A 21337-nucleotide genomic window follows, 5' to 3' on the forward strand; every position below is an offset into this window, starting at 1 on the left:
ATACAGTAAGTTCCTCACATTGTGCTGACCGCCCCACCACAAAATTATTTTTATTTCTACTTCATAATTGTAATTTCCCTACTATTATGAATCATAACATAAATATCTGCTATGCAGGATGGTCTAAGGCAACCACTATGAAAGGGTCATTTGACCCACAAAGTCACAAGGCACAGATTGAGAACCTCTCTCGTAGACCTAGATGTTTGCTGTATGGTTCACTCAGTTGTTGTCTTGACTGTGCCAGTGTCTCCTGTAGGCTGCAGTTGCTCTACTTCAAGATACTGGTGACCGATCACAGAGGAACCAGCGCTACTGGAGCTCTAGCACCTCCCTGCCTTCTCACTAGGACAGAATTCTCATTCATTTTGATAAAAAATGTTCCATTTTTATATATACTAGTTTTTACTCCTTCTCTGTTGATGGGCACCTGCATTGATCACACACTTTTTTCTTTGTGGACAACACTATAATGAGCACAAGATCAAAGGTTTGTTTTTTTTTTTTTTTTTAGATTTTTCGAGTCAGGGTTTCTCCGTAGCTTTTGGTTCCTGTCCTGGAACTAGCTCTTGTAGACCAGGCTGGCCTCGAACTCATAGAGATCCACCTGTCTCTGCCTCCTGAGTGCTGGGATTAAAGGCGTGGCGCCCGGCAACATCAAAGGTTTTAAACCAGGTGTGAACCACCATTCATTACACTCCTGTAAGCCTAGCACTTGGGAGGTGGAGGCAGAAGGACCAGAAGTTTAAAATTATTTTTATCTATTATATAGTGTGTTCAAGGCCAAACTAGGCTATGTGAGACTATTCCAGAAATGGATCAGTGGTTAAAAGCACTTGTTGCTCTTGCAGAGGACCTGAGTTCGGTTCCCAGCATGTACATCTGGTGGCTCACATCCAGCTGCAGCTCAGACTTTGGAGAATCCAACACCCCTTTCCATCCTCCGTAGTTACTTATACTCACATGTATACATCCTCACACACACACACAAGTCCATACAATTTTTAAAATAAAAATAAATCATTTTAAAAAGTAAACTATGAGATCACTAACAAAAAAATGCATGTTTTTAGTAACACATCCACGGGACATGTGTGCAAACAGTCCATGTCGCAGCCTGGGCCTAAACTCTGAGGACCTTCGTACTGGTTTTATGGTGACTGTGCCAATGTACCTGCCCATCATCAGTCTGCGGGACATGCCAGCACTTGTGATTCTTTTCCTTGGGTAGCATTCTAGCTTCAGTGTGCAGATACCCTTGTGGTTGTCCTAGGCATTCTCTGATGGTGTTGAACATTCCTCAGGCTGTTTGTGTGTCCTGATAGAGAAGCATCAGTTCATATCATTGTCCTGTAGGCATCTGAAGTATTCATATATTCTAAAAGTTACTGTATTGATAGGTTGTTGGCCTATATTTTCTTTTCTGTGTGAGTCTTTTTTTTATTTTTTTTTTAAAGAGAACAAACAATCTCTTTTCATTTTAAATACCAATCCAAGTTCCCACTCCCTTTCCTCCTCTCATTCCTTCCATTTACATCCTCCACTCCTCATCCACTCCTCAGAGAGGGAAGGCACATTGCACCGGGGAAGGTCCAAGGCCCTCCCTACTATGTCTAGGCTGAGCAAGGTATCCATCCAAAGAGAATAGGTTCCCAAAAAGCCAGTACAAGCAGTATTTTCTTATTCTGTATGTTGACTTGATTTTGGTAGCTTGCCTTTTTTTAAAACATGAATTTTTATATCATATTGTTTTTATATTATTATATCATGTATTATATTATTATTAGCTAATGATTTTTGCTTGTATCAGCTTATTTTTGGCATTATGTCAAAAAGGACATTTTGCCTACACTATTATACTGAAGAGTTTCACATGGATAGCATGAGTTCATAGCTTCAGGCCTTACATTCCCTTCTTTGATCGTTTTCAGTTGTTTTCTGTGTGTGGTGACATAGGGGAATGTAATGCCTTTTCTCAGTGTGACTTATTGATGAGTATTCCTGAGTGGAAGTACATGAAAGCTGTTTTGAAAATCAGCTGGCTGAACATATTAGATTTATGTCACCCAGAAAACAAAAATGCTTGACACAAGCATCTTGAAAGAAACAGAATTCTTTTGGCTTACGTTTTTCAGATGTTTCAGTCAGTGATTATTTGGGTGTGTGTCTTCTTAAACATTTTTCTCTATTTTGGCTTTTCAATGTATATCCTGGTTAGTAAATTATAAAATTATTTTAATTTTTAAAAATAATTTATAATGTTTGGAGAGATGACTCTGTGGTTAAGAGCATCTTTTGTTCTTCCAAGGTCAATTCTCAGCACCCACATCAGGTGGTTCACAACTGCCTGTGATTCCGCATGAGATCAGGCATCCAACTCCTTCGTCTGGCCTCCACCATCACCCCCACACACAGCATACAGAGACATAAAAAACAATAAATACTAAAAATATTTTATAGCTATTATGAATTGAATTGAATTCTGAATTTATTTCTCAGAAATTCCTTTACCAATAAGCATGCAATTTCAGATTTGAGTGTTTTTACTTTGTATTTTGTTCCCAAAGGGAAGTGATTCAACTATTCCAGCAGTTGTTATTTTTACTTACGTTTGTTTGTTTGTCTTCCATACATATAAAAATCATTTAACCTACAAGAAGGACATTTTTGACATTGCCCTTTGTTTTAACTCCTTTTATTTCTTTCCCTTACTCTACTCCTCTGTCTATAATTGCTTTACTTACATTGAAGAAGAGGGTTGAAAGAGTACATCCTTGTCTTGTTTGAGAGCTTAGAGGAAATAATGTCTGGTTTTCTTCATTCATTAACCTGTAGACTGTGGGTCTGTTCTATATAAATCCTATGATATAGAGGTATCAATCTTCTGTCTCTCTTTGACTCAAATTATTGAGTTTCGTGAAGATAGTAGGTTGAATTTTCTCACGTCATTTTTATGCAGGAATGTTGGTGTTCATGTGACTTTATATTCTTCATTCTGTTGATATGGTGGTTTACACTTGCAACTTTCTATAAAATGAAAGTTGTATCCCTGGAACAAGTTACAGAGAAACACAAGTTAGAGGTTGGAAAAATGGCTAAGTGGTTAAAAAGCACTTGTTGCTCTTGCAGAGGACCCAGACTCAATTTCCAGCACATACATAGTGGCTCACAACCATCTATACCTCCAGTTCCAAGGGATCCAGTATCCTCTTCTGATCTTCATGGGTACCAGACATGCACACAATACACGAACATACATGCAGGCAAAACATTCATAAAATAAGATAAATTTTTAAAAAATAGAATCATTGTTTAGTATATTTTTATATTCCATTCCACTTGATTTACTGACTTGCCGAGAACTTAGGTCTTTTGTGTTGTAATAGGAGCGGCTGCGTCCCCGGCACCTGGCCGCCCACATGGCTTTACCCGAAATAATTACACGGAAACTATATTCTTTTGAACACTGCCTGGCCCGTTAGTTCCAGCCTCTTATTGGCTAGCTCTTACATATTGATCTAACCCATTTCTAATATTCTGTGTAGCACCACGAGCTGGCTTACCAGGAAAGATCTTAACCTGCGTCTCTCTGGAGTGGGAGAATCATGGCGAGTGCCTGACTCGACTTCTTTCTCCCAGCATTCTGTTCTGTTTACTCCACCCACCTAAGGGTTGGCCTATCAAATGGGCCTAGGCAGTTTCTTTATTAATTAACCAATGAAAGCAACAGATTAGAAAGAAATCACTCCCACATCACTTTTGGTCTGTAGTTTGTTTGCTGTGTCCATGCCAACTTTTGAAATCACTGTAGTGCTGATCTGTAAGGTTACAGCTACAGTGGTCGAGACTTGTCTTCATTACTTTTCTATTGCTGGGAGGAATCTTCATGGTCAAGGCAACTTATAAACCAAATCTTTAATTTGGGACTTGCTTATTTATAGTTTCCAGGGGTGAGTCTGTGACCATTAAGGCAGGGAGCATAGCAGCAGGTAGGCAGGTTTGATAGAGCAGTGGCTAAGACATTGCTTCTTAGCCACAAGTTGGGAAAAAAGAAAGAAAAAGAGAGACTGAGACTTGTGTGGGCTTTAGAAACCTCAAAGTCCATCCCTAGTGACACACCTCCTCCAACAAGGCCACACCTCCTAATCCCTCCCAAACAGTTCCACCAACTGGGAACCAAGTATTCAAATATGTGAGTCTATGGGGCAATTCTCATTCAAACTGACATAGTCCTCTAATGGCTTTTGTTTTAAAAGTAAGTAAATATAGGCTTTTTCTCCAGTATATTTTAGAATTTTCTTTGCCATAAAGTTTTGTCAGTTTGACTCTAATATGACTCAAAATTATTATTAGTGCAGTCTAGTAAGATTTCTTTTTCATCCTATATCTGAACATAAACATCCTCTCTTGACATAAAATCTTTAAATTCAATCTGTGTGTTGATATCCCCCCTTTTTTGGGAACACCATGATAAAATGTTTGCTTTATCCAGAGCACTGCATGCCCATCAACAGCTTTACTGTTTTTTGTTTTTTTGTTGTTGTTGTTTTTAATTTCTTTCATTTTAGTAAACCTGCCTGGGTTATTTCTAACTTCCCTGAAATTTTTCTCCTGGCTAATGAGCTCTGTGATTTCATCTGTCAGCTTTTATTTCATGAATTGAGGCCTTTACTACCATTGGCTGGTTCTTTTTTTGTGATCAATCTCTACTTTCTCCATTTCTCTTAAAGATCATGAGTCATTGTACCAGGTGGGTTTGTATGTCAACTTGACACAAGCTGTAGAGTCATCAGAGGAAGGAGCCTCAGCTGAGAAAATGCCTCCTTGAGATCCACCTGTAAGGCATTTTCTAATTTAGTGATCAATGGGGGAGGGCCTAGCTCATGGTGGGTGGTACCATCCCTGAGCTTCTGGTCCTGGGTTCTATAAGGTAGTCTGAACAAGCCATGGAAAGCAAGCCAATAAGCAACTCTCCTCCATGGCCTCTGCATCAGTTCCTGCTGCTAGGTTCTTGTCCTGCTTGAGTTCCTGTCCTGCCTTCCTTCAGGGATGAACAGCAGTGCTGAAGTGTGAGTCAGATAAAGCCTCTCCTCCCCAACGTGCTTATTGGTCATGGTGTTTCATTGCAGCAATACAAACCCTAAGACAGGTATTCCATTTTAGTGTCTGTTTTTTTGTTTTTCTTCACTTTTTCTGTTTCTTCCAAGGTTTCCTACATCATTATGTTGGGTTTTATGTATCATACAATGCAATTCCCCATAAGGTGATATTGCAATGAGTGAAGACTGCAGTGCAAACCTACTCTAACACAAGTTCTAATTCAGTCGTGTGCCCAAGAGCCTCAAATGGGACTGTTGTCTTTTGTTCATAAACATGACTTGGCATTAAGCTTTTATTATTTCTCATTTACAGGGCACTGTTTAACCAAACCTGAGTTGATCTCTAAGTTGGAACAAGGATTGGCACCGTGGAGTGGCGCCGAAGTCGCAGAGCAGCGCCTACCAGGTGAGTCGATGCTGTGGCACAAGGGTCAGCAAGAAATGCGCTCTTCCGCTGTTGGTCACATTGAGATGTTCCATCAGCTTTTATCAAAGCCAGACAGAAGAGGAGTGGGCTCTTGAATCAGACACTTATTTTATACAATTTCCAAATCAGGGACTACATGTCAAACCATTTCCCTGTATTGATTGAGTTTGGTTTGGTTGTTGTTGAAGTACCCTTCTATCAGCTCAAACTCACTACTGCTGTGTGAGATTTCTCACACAATTTTTGGTTAAATACTTTTTTTTTAATTCTTTTTTAATTAAAATTTCCACCTGTCCCCGTTTCCCATTTCCCTCCCCCTCCTCCCCAATATTGCCCCTCCCCCCACTCCCCTTTCCCTATCCCCACTCCTCTTCTCCTCCCCCCACTCCATTCCCCCTCCCTTTCGATACTGAAGAGCAGTCCAAATTCCCTGCCCTGCGGGAAGACCAAGGTCCTCCCACTTCTATCTAGGTCCAGGAAGGTGATCGTCCAAACAGGCTAAGCTCCCACATAGCCAGTTCATGTATTAGGATCGAAACCTAGTGCCATTGTCCTTGGCTTCTCATCAGCCTTCATTGTCCGCCATGTTCAGAGCGTCCAGTTTCAACCCATGTTTATTCAGTCCCAGACCAGCTGGCCTTGGTGGGCTCCCAATAAATCAGTTCCAATGTCACAGTGGGTGGGTGCGCCCCTCGTGGTCCTGACTTCCTTGCTCATGTTCTCCCTCCTTCTGCTCCTCATTTGGACCTTAAGAGCTCAGACCGTTGCTCCATATTGAGTCTCTGTCTCTATCTCGATCCATCGCCAGATGAAGGTTCTAAGGTGATATGTAAGATATTCATCAGTATAGGATAGGATCATTTCAGGTTCCCTCTCCTCAGTTGCCCAAGGTACCAGCTGGGGACATCTCCCTGGACACCTGCAAGCCCCTCTAGAGTCAAGTCTCTTGCCAACCCTAAGATGGCTCCCTTAGTTAGGATATATATTTCGCTGATCCCATATCCACCCTTCCTATATCGCAACCATCCCAATCCCTCAAGCTCCTCCCATCCTCCCCTTCTCACGTTTCTCATCCCATTTCTCCTTAGCCCCAAGCCACCTCACCCGCTAGATCCCAGTTTTTGCCCGGCAACTTGTCTACTTCCCCTTTCCAGGCGGATGACTATACGATTTTCTTTGGGTTCACTTTCTTATTTAGCTTCTCTAGGATCACAAATTATATGCTCAATGTCCTTTATTTATGGCTAGAAACCAATTATGAGTGAGTACATCCCAAGTTCCTCTCTTTGGGTCTGGGATACCTCACTCAGGATAGTATTTTCTATTTCCATCCATTTGCACGCAAAATTCGAGAAGTCATTGTTTTTTACCGCTGAGTAGTACTCTAATATGTATATATTCCATACTTTCTTCATCCATTCCTCCATTGAAGGGCATCTAGGTTGTTTCCAGGTTCTGGCTATTACAAACAATGCTGCTATGAACATATTGAACAGATACTTTTGTCATATGATAGGGCGTCTCTTGGGTATATTCCCAAGAGTGGTATTACTGGATCTTGGGGTAGGTTGATCCCAAATTTCCTGAGAAATCGCCACACTGATTTCCAAAGTGGTTGCACAAGTTTGCATACCTTTTCTATTTTTCTACTTATTTTTTGCAGTGCTAAGGATCAAACTCAGAGCTTTATGCATTCTAGGAAAACACTCTAGCAATTGGGCTCTAGCCCTTCCTCCGCCCCTCACTTACCCTTTCCTCCTTTCCAGAGACTAATTTCTATTAGGCATTTGTTGACATGTTGGGTTTTATTTCAGTTCTTGCTCTTTGATTAGCTTAAGGGTTGTTGTCTTTGTAATTGTTTGGATAGCAATGTATCATGAGAAGGAAAAGTAAAAGAAAGAAGAGTCACAAAAAGATTTTTTTTTAAAGAGGAGAGGAAAAAGCATGAGATTCTATTTTAGGAAAGGCATCAAGTGAACTAACCTCCAATATATTACTTACAAACTAAACACTGGATCATGACTGGGCTGGTTAGTGTTTTTGTCATCAACATAGACCAGGGTCATCTGAGAAGAGAGAACTTCAAATGAGAAAATGCTTCCATCAGTTTGGCCAGTAGGCAAGCCTGTGGGTCATTTTCTTGATTTGACTGATGTAAGGAGAGCTCCGCCTACTGTGTGGGTGCCACTCATGGGCAGCTGGTTCTGGGTGCTATGATAAAGCAGGTTGAGCAAGCCGTGGGGAACAAGCCAGTAATCAGTGCTCCTCTGTGGTCTCTGCTTCAGTTCCTGCCTCTCAGTCTCTGCCTTGATTTCCTGGCCAGACTTCCTTCAGAGGTGGAATATGAGCGAGATGTTTAAAACAAATAAACCCTTTCCTCCCCAAGTTGCTTTTGTTCATGATGTTTTATCACAGCAATCAAAACCAGCAATCTTAGTTTGTGTAGATATACAAACGTAAAAAACAGTGGCCTATAGGAAGTTTTAGTGTTGCAGTTACTGTTGTAGTTGCTAGTGGAAATTTTAAGAAAACAAGAAGAATTAATCAGAGGCTCAAGGGTAAAGTGGCAGTTAGGTTTTGCTGACTTAGGAATAGGAGACCAGCATGTAAAAAAGGAGAGAACATATTCTGGGGACAGAGTATGAACCATATGATTAAGAAGATATTGTGAGCATAGCTGAAAGGCAATGCCGAGAAGAATAGGAGCTACTTAAGTCCAACCTCATCTCTTCAGAGAGGGGGGAACCAAAAGCCACACCCAGCCTGGGGAGTGCAAGGAGCCCCAAATTCAGCAGACCCACATTCCTCCACTCTGGAGTTCTGTAAACATCCATCCAGTGCTTGCAGTGGTTTTGCCTAACTTTCTGCACTGCAGATTATTATGCAGAAGTCTTTGCATTTCTGTACATTCCTGGGGGGTACCATAAAAAGTTGCTGTTCTTGGGGCCTGGAAGTTGGAAATGATTACAAAATAAAGGAAGCACTGGGCACACTTGCCAAGTTTCTATGCAGGAAATGACCACTTTTGTGTTGATAAGCTGGGTTAGGTGCAGAATCACTGAGAAGCGTAAACCAGAGTAAATTCAAGGGGTAGAGGGTGTCTGCTGGTCTCGCTCTCTAGGTGAGGTATGAGCCTGTACTGGCTGGTTTTATGTCAGCTTAAGAAGGAGCCTCAGTTGAGGAAATGGCTCTATGAGATCCATCTGTAAGGCATTTTCTCAATTAGAGGTCAGTGAGGGAGGCCCAAAGCACTGTGGGTAGTGGCATCCCTGAGCTGTTGGTCCTGGGTTTTGAAAGAAGGCAGGCAGGCTGAGCAAGCTGTGAGGAGCAAACTAGTAAGCAGCTCCCTTCCATAGCCTCTAAATCAGCTCCTGCCTCCAGGATCCTGATCTGCTTGAGTTCTGCCTTCAGTGATGAACAATGCTGTGGAAATATCAACCAAATAAACCCTTTCTTCCCTAACTGGCTTTTTGGTCATGGTGTTTCATTGCAGCTATAGAAACTCTAACTAAGACAGAGCTCCAGTTTCTTCTTGGTTTTGGCAGAGAATAACAGCAAGACTAAGCATTGTCAGCAGCCTGCTTGCACCGTCTAAAACGTCAATCAGACTCAAGTAGGATCACCTTCCCTCCATGCACAAACTAGTCTCTGGAGCAAGCAGGATCTTGCTTGGCACACACACACCCAAGTTGGTTGAGGCTTTTCTACAAACAGGAAAGTTTCTAAATGAAATGCCACCCTGTCATAACATAACCTTGATGGGCCCAGCCCCCTGCCAGCACCTAATACCAAATGATGATGTGATGAAGACTCCAGGCACAACCTCAGTCTCCACCCCTTGCTGCTAGAGGCAGTGTTAGAACAGATGGAAACCTTCACCAAGCTGGGCGGTGGTGGTCCACACCTTTAATCACAGCACTCAGGAGACAGAGGCAGGGGGAACTCTGTGAGTTAAAGGCCAAACTGGTCTACAAGTGATATTTCCAGGACAGGCTCCGAAGCTACACAGAAAAACCTTGTTTTAAAAGAAGGAGGAGGAGGAGGAGGAGGGAGGAGGAGGAAGATAATCTTTACTAGTTCCTTCTCTGACTTGTTTTCTTTTTGTTGAGTTATTAGTATTACTGTTCACTTTCATTTTTTAAATTTTATTTCATTTTTACTCCTCCTTGTACCTGTGTCTCCTTTTATGTGTTTATTACTTTGTATGAAATTATTTTGTCTTACATGATCTCTTCTTCCACACACTTTTCTGGGTGATGGGAGGACAAAATTTTATTTTTAATACAGGATCTCTCTATTATGTACCTGTGGCTTTCCTGCTCACTATATAGATCAGGCTAGCCTTAAACTCACAAAGATTCATCTGCCTCCTGGGTGCTAGTATTAAAGGTATGCACCACCATGCCTGGCCTTTTTATGTCTTTAATTTAACCTCAGTTCTCTCTTTTATTTCTTTCTTTCCCTCCTTCCTTTAGCTCATTTTTTTATTATTTGTTGACTTCTGTTTTTCAGCTCACAGTCTATTCACCACTGTTTATTGCCTGTCACTACCACAGGCACTGGCAGGGCTGGCAATTGTCCGTATTTATCATGTCCGTATCCAGTTTGTTTGGGTGGTGCTGTTCAGTTTGTGTGTGGTCTCCCTAATGTGCTCTTGAATTGGATATGTGAGAATCTTACGGTGGATGTTTGCATCCGCGATCATCAGGAAAACTGTCCTATGCTTTTCTTGTATCCTTCCCAGATTTGGGTATCAGGACAGTGTCAGTGTCTTTAGTGGGTGTGGTGTTCCTCTCCTTCATGAAACAGTGCGAGGACAGCATTGTCAGCTCATCTTTAAAGGTTTGGGAGAACTCAGCAGGGAATCTGTTTGATTCCAAACTTTTCTTGATTGGACTTTCACTACTGTTTTGGTCAAAAAAAAAAAAAAAAAAAAAAAGACGTACTAACATTTATGGGCCTTTGACCAGGTTTATTGTACCAGGCATGAAATACTTCTGTAATGTAAGCCTCATATACAGGCAAAAAAGGTGTTGGCAATCCCCTTACCTATCACTGCCGGTGCTGTACCTGGGGCACATCTCCCCATTCAGGTCGGAATTGTAACATGCCTGGTCTAGCGATACCTCTGATGCCTTTCCTCCCCGAGCAGAGCAGCACATTCTGGCACTGTATGGCTGTAGCAGGAAGCCGCGTACTCCGTTTTTAGTGTTTTAACTATGGTGTGTTGTGGAGAGTTTCCTTTCTGTCCCTGTCTACTTGCTGTTCTGTAGGTGTCTTTTACCTGGAGAGGTGCATCTTTTTTTTTTTTTTTTTGCTTTGGGGACTTTTTTATGATTTAATATTTATACTTTTGGTGTGGTATTCTTCTTTTTTATGCCCAATAATTCAGAAGTTAGGCATTGTTATGGTGTTTCAAAGCACTCCCATGTTCTGTTCATTTTTTAAAAATTTATTATTGATACTTATTGGGCAATCCAATTCCTCTCCCTGATCGTCTAGCCCTCACTGTTTTCCACATGGTCCATTCTATTGATGAGGCTTTCCACCAAAATTTTTTATTTTACTTAATGAGTTTTTTTTTAATTTCTAGCATTTGATGCAGCTTGGATTTTCTTCAGAAATTCTGTCTCTTTGTTGAATTCTATTTTCATGTCTTATATTGACTTCCTCGTTTCATTCAGGTCTATTTTTATTTTCTTGCAATATATTCATACCTTCTTTGAGTTTTTTGAACATAGTTACTATCATTCCTTTGAATTATTGTCTTGGAATTTTTCCAGGTCATTCCACTGGGTGGTGACTATGGTGTTAGTAACTGGGAGAGTGCAAGTTGTCATGATTTTCAAGTTATGTTCATTTCTGTGCAGGGACTTGCATCTGAAGGAATGCGTTTGTTGAGTCTTTCTTTATGCTCAAATCCCTTTACTTTTCACTGGGAGGTATGTGAACTGTTCAAGAGAGGACTAATTTGTAAGTGGGTTGGGACCTTATTTGCCCTGTGGCTTAGTATTGAGGGCTGCAGGGTCTGTCCTTAGTAGTCTTTTAAGAGTCTTCTACTGTCTATGCTAACCATCATCCAGTGATCAGCACAACTCTTGCTGGTCCTCTCTACCACAGCCTTCTAGCATCTCTCCATACCACTCTTATCAGCTGGTGGATTGGGGGTTACAAAATCCTAGGAAAGCTAGTTATAGAGTCAGAAGGTCTATGGGGTGAGGAGAGTGGTTCTACCTAGTAACAATAAGAAATGAGATCTTAGAGAAGGCTGGAATCTTGTAGAAATAGAGGGCCTACTGAAGGCTTGGGGGTGCAGTATTCCAGAGAGGAAGGGTGGTGTAGAAGCCATCAAAGGGGAGAGGGATCTGAAAGAACAAAACATAGAGTCTAACAGACTCTATGGCAGCACAAGAAGTGAGATCTTATAGCAGGCAGGTTTCCTATGGAGTGAAACGACAAAGCCTGCCTGGAGAACAAAGAAGCAAGATTTCAGAGGCGCCTACTAACCTATGAAAGTGTGAAATTAACTCTCAGTTTTTTGTTTTAACATATGGCAAATTTCACACTTCTGGTTTACAATATAGTCAAATAACCATCACTACCATAATCAAGATATATAAAAAAGCTTAATGCATCCCCAGATACAATTTTAGTAAACGTGACATTATGTAATTTCTCATATCAATAGTCAAATTTATGTAAATAGCTGTGAATTTCAAATACAACTTTTTAATATTGTTCTAAGAGCATATATCACTTATTAAATGATCATTTTATTACCATTTTTAGATGTCCATAAATGGAGTGCCCTGACTGAAACAAGACAGCAAGATCAAGAGAAGTATTTAGGTCAACTTGAAATCACCAAGAGAAATACACCAAATGAAGATATGGTTGATGTAGAAAAAATATTCAATGTGGACTCAAACTGCATTTCAAATATGAACATGAAAAATGAAGTCTATTATAGAATGTTCCATCAGGAGCTGGTTAATCCATGGCAAGATGTGCCTTTGCCTAGTGAGCCTTCTGAGAGGCAGGGAACAGAAGTAACTCATGATTTGAAAGGATCATGGGACGTTCTCTCGTATCCTGACCATTCTATTCACCACAGCAAGGAGAAGTGCTCAGAGTGTCATTTTCAGTATTTTGGGCCAGATGACACCTTCCACACAAAAGCAATATTAACACCTAAGAAGTTTCACGTTCAAGCAACCTGTAGGATGTTCAGTGACTATGAGAAATCCTTGGATGAGGTAGTACATCCTGCCCAATATATGACTCAGTTAAGAAAGAAAGCTTCGGGATGGAATACAGATCATAAAATACATCCAGGCAAGACTGAACTCAGTAACCATGACAACATGCTCATGGAAGAGAAAGGTTATAAATGCGATTATGAGAAACCCATGCTTCAGGAATCAGACCTTAAGAAACATCAGGAAGCATATGCAGAGAAAGAGCCCCAGGGACACAAGGAAAACACCAAATTCTCCTGTCTGGATGCTGAACTACAAATGGTTGATCAGAAAGCACACATAGAGAAACAAACTTATGAAGGTAAAGTGTCTGAGAAAACCTTTTACCATGAGTCACATCACATCAACCATCAGAGATCACACACCTGTGAGGAACCCTGTGAGTGTGAAGAATATAGGAAAACGATCTGTGATAAGTCAGCCCTCACCCAACATCAGAGACTTTATACAGATGATAAATCCTGTGAGTGCAGAGAATGCAGTCAGGCTCTCTACCCCAATTCTCTACTGTCTCAATATCAGAGAGCTCATACAGATGTACAGCAAAATGAATGCAAGGAATTAATGAAAATTTACTTCTATATATCAAGCCTCACTCAACACCACACTCCCACTCTTAAGAAACCTTACGGGTGCAACGATTGTATGAAAACTTTCTCCCATAAGTCTCAACTTACTCGCCATCAGAGAACTCATACAGGGGAGAAGCCCCATGAATGTAAAGAATGCAGGAAAGCTTTCTGCCACAAGTCACACCTTATCCGGCATCAGGGAATCCATGCACCTGAAAAACCCTACGAATGTAAAGAATGTAAGAAAGCTTTCTACCTGAAGGCTCAACTCACTCAACATCAGAGAACTCACACAGGGGAGAAGCCTTATGAGTGTAAAGAATGCCAGAAAGCTTTCTTCCGTAATTCACACCTCACTCAACATCAGAAAATCCATACAGGCGAGAAGCCACACAAATGTAAAGACTGTGGGAATGCTTTTGCCCGTAAGTCACACCTCACTCAGCATCAGAAAACCCACACAGGTGAGAGGCCCTACGAGTGTAAAGAATGTGGGAAAACCTTTTCTCGTAAGTCACAAGTGATGCAACACGAGACAACTCATACCGGTGAGAAACCCTACGAATGTAAAGAATGCAGGAGAACTTTCTATCTTAAAGCATATCTTACTCGACATCAGGTAATTCACAAACCTGAGAAGCCATTTGGATGCAAGAAATGTGGGAAGACTTTCTCACGGAAGTCATACCTCACCCGCCACCAGAAGACACACAGAGCTGAGAAACCCGATCTAGGCGAGAAATAGAGGGATGCAAATTTTGAAGAACTTTCTTAAACTAGTCAGAATTAACAGAGGACTTACAAATAGGTGAGAAGCACCATGCATGTAGGAAAATGTGTTGCTATTACACCTTAGCCAACATCAGAAAACCCATGCCAGTAATAGACCCTAGAAATGTAAAAGTATGAGAAAGGATTATACAGTAGTTATGCCTCACTCTCTGTCAGAGTGCATACAGGTGAGAAGCCATAGGAAATGGTAGGGGTGCTGTGCACAAGTTACACCTCATTAAAAGTCAGTGAATCCAGGTAAGTGAGGAACTCTGTGCATATGAATATAAAGCTGTAGTAAGGCTCTAACACAAAAGAGATGACATTCAGGCATAAATCCCATCAATGTAAACAATGCAGAAAAGCTTACCATCATAAAAAATCTCACTGTCTGAACACTTATAGCTGGGATGATGAATTTAATGAATTTAAATGATTCAAACATGAGAAATTTTTTGACAAGTCAGATCTCAGTGTCTGCCAGAAATCTCAACACAGGTGAAGAAAATGTACTAATCTAGGGAAGCTTACAAAGCCCTGGCAAGTAAGGAGTCCTGTGAGTGTAAATAATCCAGGGATGTTTGAAGGAGCACTTTTAATATCAGCTTCTCTGAGTGTTGATGCTTACATTTCACTTGTACTGAGACAAGGCTAGCCTGAGTAATGCACCATGTCCTTTTTAAAAACTAGGTCTCTATGTAAACCAGGCTGGCTTCAAACTCATGGAGATCCACCTGCCTCTGCCTCCCAAGTGTTGGGATTAAAGGTGTGTCTCACCATGCCTGGCTTTTAATAAAAAAATGTTTTTTATAAAAATGTCCATTCAAATTGTATTGGACCCTCTCCTTATAGGAAATGGGAAAGACACCAGTTTAGAACCAACTGAAAGTATTGTCAAAAACGTTTTAGTGGGATTTGAAGTTCAGCTAGCATCAGAATACCATGAAGACAGACACACAACATGAATATAGGGACTGTACCTCACTCACCTCTGCATCAGTGGTTCATGCTAGAAGCCTCCATACATCATGGTTGTGAAGTTCCACAAAGTCACATATCTACAGGCATTGCAAAGTCCATCTGAGTGGCAAGGGCTGAAAAAGGCTGGCATGTGGCCCACTGCCAGAGTGTTTGTCATCTATTACCCATTCTTTCAAATTCATGCAAGTACCCTGCATTGTCAAATATGCTCAATTGCAGTCAATTGATAATTCTTTCCTTGGTCACATTCAGTAAAATAAATCTTAGTTTTTATTAATTTGTTTATCTTTGTGTGTGTGTGTGTGTGTGTGTGTGTGTGTGTGTGTATTTCTTGTGTATGAATGTGGGCGTGTATGTGCCACAGCATAAGCCTGGAAGTCAGAAGACAACTTTGAATGTTAGACTTTGCCTTCCACTTTGATATGGGATTTGCAGACTAGCTGGCCATCAAGCTTCTGGAGACCCTCCTGTCTCCACCTCCAGTCTCACCATGGGAGTATTGAGATTATAGATGTGTACTACTGAATCCACCTTTACATGGGTTCTGGAATTCAAATTCAGGTCCTCATGGCAAGCACTTTACTTAAAGAATCATCTCTTCTAACCAAGTTTTTATTTGTATGTTTTGTTTTGTTTGTTTCATATTTTAGCTGAGGGTTTGTATATAGCCAAGGCTGGTGTGGGGAGTCAGGAATGAACAAGCGGTCTCCGACAAGACAAGGCTGTCTTCAAACTCCTGCTACAACCCTGGATAATCTGAAAGTCCTTATCCTCCTGCCTAACCTCATATGTGTTTGGATTACAAGCATCTAACACTTTGCTCGGAAAAAAAAAATGACTTAGTGCATAGAGTTAAAGCATATTTTGAAAGATGTATCAGAAAGCTGTGGTAGAAAGTATCACTTCACAGAACTTGATGTTGGTCTTCAAATAGACTTGTTCATCAGGGATTATGAGTCACAGTTTAAATTACAGAAAAGTGTGCTAGTTAAAAATCATGAATGATGCTCTGATATTACACACATACTAGGCTATGTCTTGTCATCCTGGAGGCTGGTAGTTGACAGCAGAATCCTAGTAGACAGAGCCAAGCCTGCCACTCAACAACGGACATTATATATACTATCCCATATATGCCTCGAGGGAACTCACATTATTGTACAGATAATACATATACATCAAGTGTGACAAGAGTGTGAGGACCTCCCTCAGTGATAGGATACATGTTTTTGTATGTATGTATCCTTAAGCAAAATCTTCAGTATATATAAATTAGAGAGATATGACAAAACATAGCTCACTGTCTAGAGCAGCATTCGTGATGGTGAGACCTAACCTAAAATTGATCAGAACTATACCAAGGATAGGGAATCCTGAACTGTATAAGAAAAGAAGTTGAGCGTACACCCATCCATTACTCTACCTTCTGGTGTGGATGCAGTGTGACAAGATGTGTTAAGCTTCATCATGATGGACTGTATCTTGAACCATGAACTAAACAAACCCCTTCTCCATTAAGTTGGTTTTGTCAGAGTATCGTATCACAACAATAGGAAAAGAGTATTACTATAACAATATTGTTATAGGTTAAATTATATCTCAAGGTGTATGTTCAAGTCATTGTCTCTGACTAAGAGAACATGACCTTATTTGATGGCTAGAGATAGCATATAGGATGACTAATCATCTCTTGTAAACAGAATCCATATACAGAGAGGAAAACACCATGCAATAGGAGAACGATGGGGATGACAAAGTCACAGCCCATGTATTACTGAAAATATAATACACCTGCAGCTTCCACAGAAAGACAAGTTTGTATCCTGTCTTACAGAATGCATGGCACAGTGAAAACTTAATTTTGAATTCCTGTATTTCCAATCTGTGAGAGAATGTGACAACTCCCAAGGGAAAGGATATAATATATATTTCCAGATAGCATAGGAGACAACAGAAAACAAGTGCCAAACCCAGGAAACTGATTCTTTCTCTAAGAGTAAAAGTGGTTTATGAAAGCCGTGGTTGTTATGTGCAGGTGTTCTGGAGTTGTCACAATTGGCAAAGCCATTGGAACAGTTGAGACCAGTAATATGGTACACAAATCAAATTCTTAAAAAATTTTATGGGGTTTTGTACTTTAAGATAGAAGGGGGCCATACTCTGGGAATCCTGGATATAGACCTGGCCAGTATCCAAGAACCTAGCCATTACCAAGTGGTGGTGGTGCACACCATTAATCCCAGCCCTTGGGAGGCAGAGGCAGAGAGATGTCTCAGTTTGACGTTAGCCTGATCTACAGAATGAGTTCCAGGACAGCCCGAGCTCCATAGAGAAACCCTGTGTCAAAAAGGAAGGAAGGAAGGAAGGAAGGAAGGAAGGAAGGAAGGAAGGAAGGAAGGAAGGAAGGAAGGAAGGAAGGAAGGAAGGAAGGAAGGACAATAAAAAGAGAGGGGAACTTTTAAGAGTTCCCTGATACCAGACTTATCTGTTGCTTAATAACTGGTATTTAAGAAGAATGTGACTTCAAATTCATGATAAAAATCTTTGGCGCACACCTTTAATCCCAGCACTTGGGAGGCAGAGGCAGGTGGATCTCTGTGAGTCGAGGCCAACCTGTTCTACAAGAGCTAGTTCCAGGACAGGCACCAAAGCTACAGAGAAATCTTGTCAAAAAACCAAAACAAAAACAAAAACAAAAAACTTCTATATAACTGGTTTTGCCCGTTATTTCCCCATTACACTTTATAATTGGTCCAAATACTGGTAATGCTTGTACACTCTCACTGTAGGGCTCCCTGTGATCTTCGTGAGGTATTTAAGACTGCTTAGCATGAAACCTGGTATGGTAGTACATGTCCTTAATATCAGCATTTGGGAGGCAGAAGTAGGAAAATCAGAAGTTCAAGTTCATCCTCAGCTACATAGAAACCTCAAGACCAGCATTATCTATACAAGATCCTTATGTGATAGTTAATGTCAGTTTGATACAATCTAGAATCACTGGGGGAGAGAGGACTGAGGATGACTTGTGAGACTGTCTTAGCTACATCAATTGATGTTGGAAGACCTGCCCACTATGGGTTACACCAATCCCTGTGCTTGGGAATTTTGGACTGTAGACTTGTAGAGATGGGGCTAAGCACTAGCATGTACCCATTTTTTCATTTTTCTCCACTTTCTTATACAGATGTGATAGGGCCAACGTCCTCAAGATTCTACCATATGATTTCCAGGCTATCATAGACTATAATATGGAACTATGAACTCTCTTCTTAAGTTGATGTTGTTGGAATATTTTATCCCAGCGACAGAAAAGAGACTAAGACAGCCTGTCTCAACACAAAATCTTTAAAGACCAATACCAGCTCTCACTGATGCCCTCTTAATCCCTTACTCCTCCTATAGTGGTCATTTCTGTGCCTTGATTATACAAATCATTCATTTCTGTGCTTGAAAACTCATCCTGGAGTTATATCTCTGGTGTTCCTACTGCTTGTTTGTACCCCTTAATGCAACAAAGGGCATTTTAAGTCCAGCATAGTAAATATTTAGTTACTTTCCTTGCTAGCTACAGATGGAAGTTCATGATCTGTGTCCATAGGGCTATCTGTCTTGATCTGTACTGCCGTCCTGCTCATCTAAATCCTTTCCTGTAAATACTACATTGTTAGGTTGTTTTTATGGTGCCAGTAGTCAAATCCAGTGACTTGGACTTGATATGCAAATGTTGTACCACAGAGTAACATCTACAATTCAGGTGTATTATCCTATAAGACACAAATTAAAAGCACACCTGGCTTCTGAAAGCAGTAAATTATCCCAATGAAGCATTCTTGGATGGAGCTCAGTGACAAAGCCTCTGTCTATATATGTAGGAGATCCCTGGTTTGATCTAGAACCACAAAAATGCACCTTAAGGCTGGCACTGTACAGATCAATGATAAAATGTGCACACAAGACTCTGGGTTCAACACCTAACATCACAGAAAATGCAAAACAGTAAATCTCATATTTATTTTTAAAAAAATCACAGCACTGGGACTCCACATCTGGCAGAACATTGAGAGGCTCTGTAGGCCTGCTCTTTAGTTAAGTGGTAAAAAGTAAAATAATTCAAAATCATGTACTTTTCTGGAAATGTTCCTTTTTCCGTGTGTGTGTGTGTGTGTGTGTGTGTGTGTCTGTGTGTGTATCTGTTGAACCAAAGCTACTTTCTTCTCCTTCCTAGATCAGGAAAGTGGGAACCATGTTTAATGGTTATAGACAAGAACATGCGGCTCACTCCGGACTCCCACTGGGAGATACCTTTCTAGGACTGTGATTTAGCTTGCCTCCTTCCCTGGTGATCTGTTACAGTGTATCTTGGTCTGTATGTGTGTGTGGTGGAAAATGGGGTTCCCTTCTTGCTATAATCTATGCTTGGGTAACAGTGATTCAACCATGGGTTCACTGTGGAAATGCCCAGGCTTTGAGATCCCTTACTATTGCTTGAGTGAAGATTTTCCATTGCAATGAGAAGTTAGCTTCAAGGACTTTAGACTTCAGTCCCACCCCAGTTAAATGCTTCTTAGTGGAGTATCAATCAAAAAGTGATTTTTATTGACCCAGCTCCAATCCTCAAACACTGGCACCAGGAATTTTAACTGGTCAGAAAATAGCTACCCCTTCGTTGTCTCAAAGACCCTCAAAGTGTCTCCCCACTTCAAATAATTTAATTTAAAAATACAGATGCTTGGGTTTTTAATTAATTCCAGATGTAATCAAGTTGACAATCAAGAATAGTCATCACACGGGGTCTCATATATCCTATGATTCTGGGATGATAGTTATGTGCCATCGTGTCCCTATTGCTTACTTCCGTTACCGCCTGAGCTGCTAACATGACATATCACACCGCTCATTTATCTATATACTTATCTAATTGTTGGTCATAGGTTACAAAGGACAAATGAGGTCAACAGTACAGTTCAAGGAGTTCTAGGGGCTGGGTCATTGAAAAAAACATTTCAGGCTACAGTCAGGGAGGACCTAAAGACAGACACACACACACACACACACATGTAGATGGAGCTATGGGCTGCATTCCCTCTACCCGGCTTCTGGCTCCTGCACGGCTAGCTTATGCCCCGAAATAACAACACACAAACTGTATTCATATAAACACTGCTTGGCCCATTAGCTCCAATCTCCTACTGGCCAACTCTCACATCCTTATCAACCCACCTCCATTAATGTGTATAGCACCACGAGGTGGTGACCCACCAGGAAGATTCTAGCGTACGTCCATCTTGGGCTGGAGCTTCATCACATCTGCCCTGGAGAGGAGAGGCATAGCATCTGCCTCACTTCCTCTTCCTCCCAGCATTCTGTTCTGTTTACTCCACCCACCTATGTTCTAACCTATCAGGCCAAGCAGTTTCTTTATTAATTAACCAATGGAAGCAACAGATTGATATCACACACACACACACACACACACACACACATACACACACACGTGACACTGATCTTGGTTACCACAACTAGATGGTAGGGCCCTATTATTGAAGACAGTGCATTTTGGTTGCTATAAAGAAATACAGTTGGAAGTAAAATGAAATCTTCTCATAGTGAGACTTCATGGCGCTTCAAAATGATACCCAGACCTCTCTTGATTCATTATTTCTTTTGGCTAACCCAAAGATTCCCTCTTCCTTGGCCATGCGCCATAGAGGCGAGGATCAGAGAGGAAGTAAGCACAAGTACGTCTGTCATTCTACACACCACAATAAGAGCACAGACACTGAGTCCTGGTCAGAGGAGAAGGAAGACAGAATCGCTCTCCTCTGAGATGCATCCTCATCTGTCAGACAGTTCAGAAGAAATGGGCATGTACCTTAACAAGAAGCAAAAGGCACAGAGAATCCTCAGCCAATCATGTGTCAAACACAAACATAAAAACTCTTTCCTATCACCATAAACCAGGAAGGAGCCACCCATCTCTTTCCACGGTCTGTAGTCTCTCTTTCTTCAGTCTGCCTGTCTGAATAGCCCTGGGTAGCCTCACAATCTTCCTGCCTAGTCTTTCAAACAAGTGCTAGATTGACAAGTCCTAGGCACCAAGCTAGGGCAGATGTATTTGCAAGTCATTTTTGAAAACGAGAATGATAAGTAGATCATTCACATCCCTGAAGACAGAGCACAGTGAAGAAGATGCCAATTCACAAAATAAATCCAAGTCTTAATGTG

At 41.0% G+C, this 21337-nt stretch overlaps 1 protein-coding gene across 1 annotated transcript in view; it reads left to right on the forward strand.

The window, feature by feature from the left end:
- Positions 1–15314, forward strand: part of LOC130871469 (zinc finger protein OBI1-like) — a 34321-nt gene extending 19007 nt beyond the window's left edge. The window contains exons 3-4 of the mRNA XM_057764832.1: positions 5413–5505; positions 12316–15314. Of these exons, the coding sequence (XP_057620815.1) occupies positions 5413–5505; positions 12316–14102 (1880 nt within the window). The 3' untranslated portion in view covers positions 14103–15314. The remainder of the gene's footprint in view (positions 1–5412; positions 5506–12315) is intronic.
- The last annotated feature ends 6023 nt before the right edge of the window (positions 15315–21337 follow it).

The sequence above is a fragment of the Chionomys nivalis genome, chromosome 3, assembly GCF_950005125.1.
Source record: "Chionomys nivalis chromosome 3, mChiNiv1.1, whole genome shotgun sequence".
Taxonomy (NCBI): Eukaryota; Metazoa; Chordata; class Mammalia; order Rodentia; family Cricetidae; genus Chionomys; species Chionomys nivalis.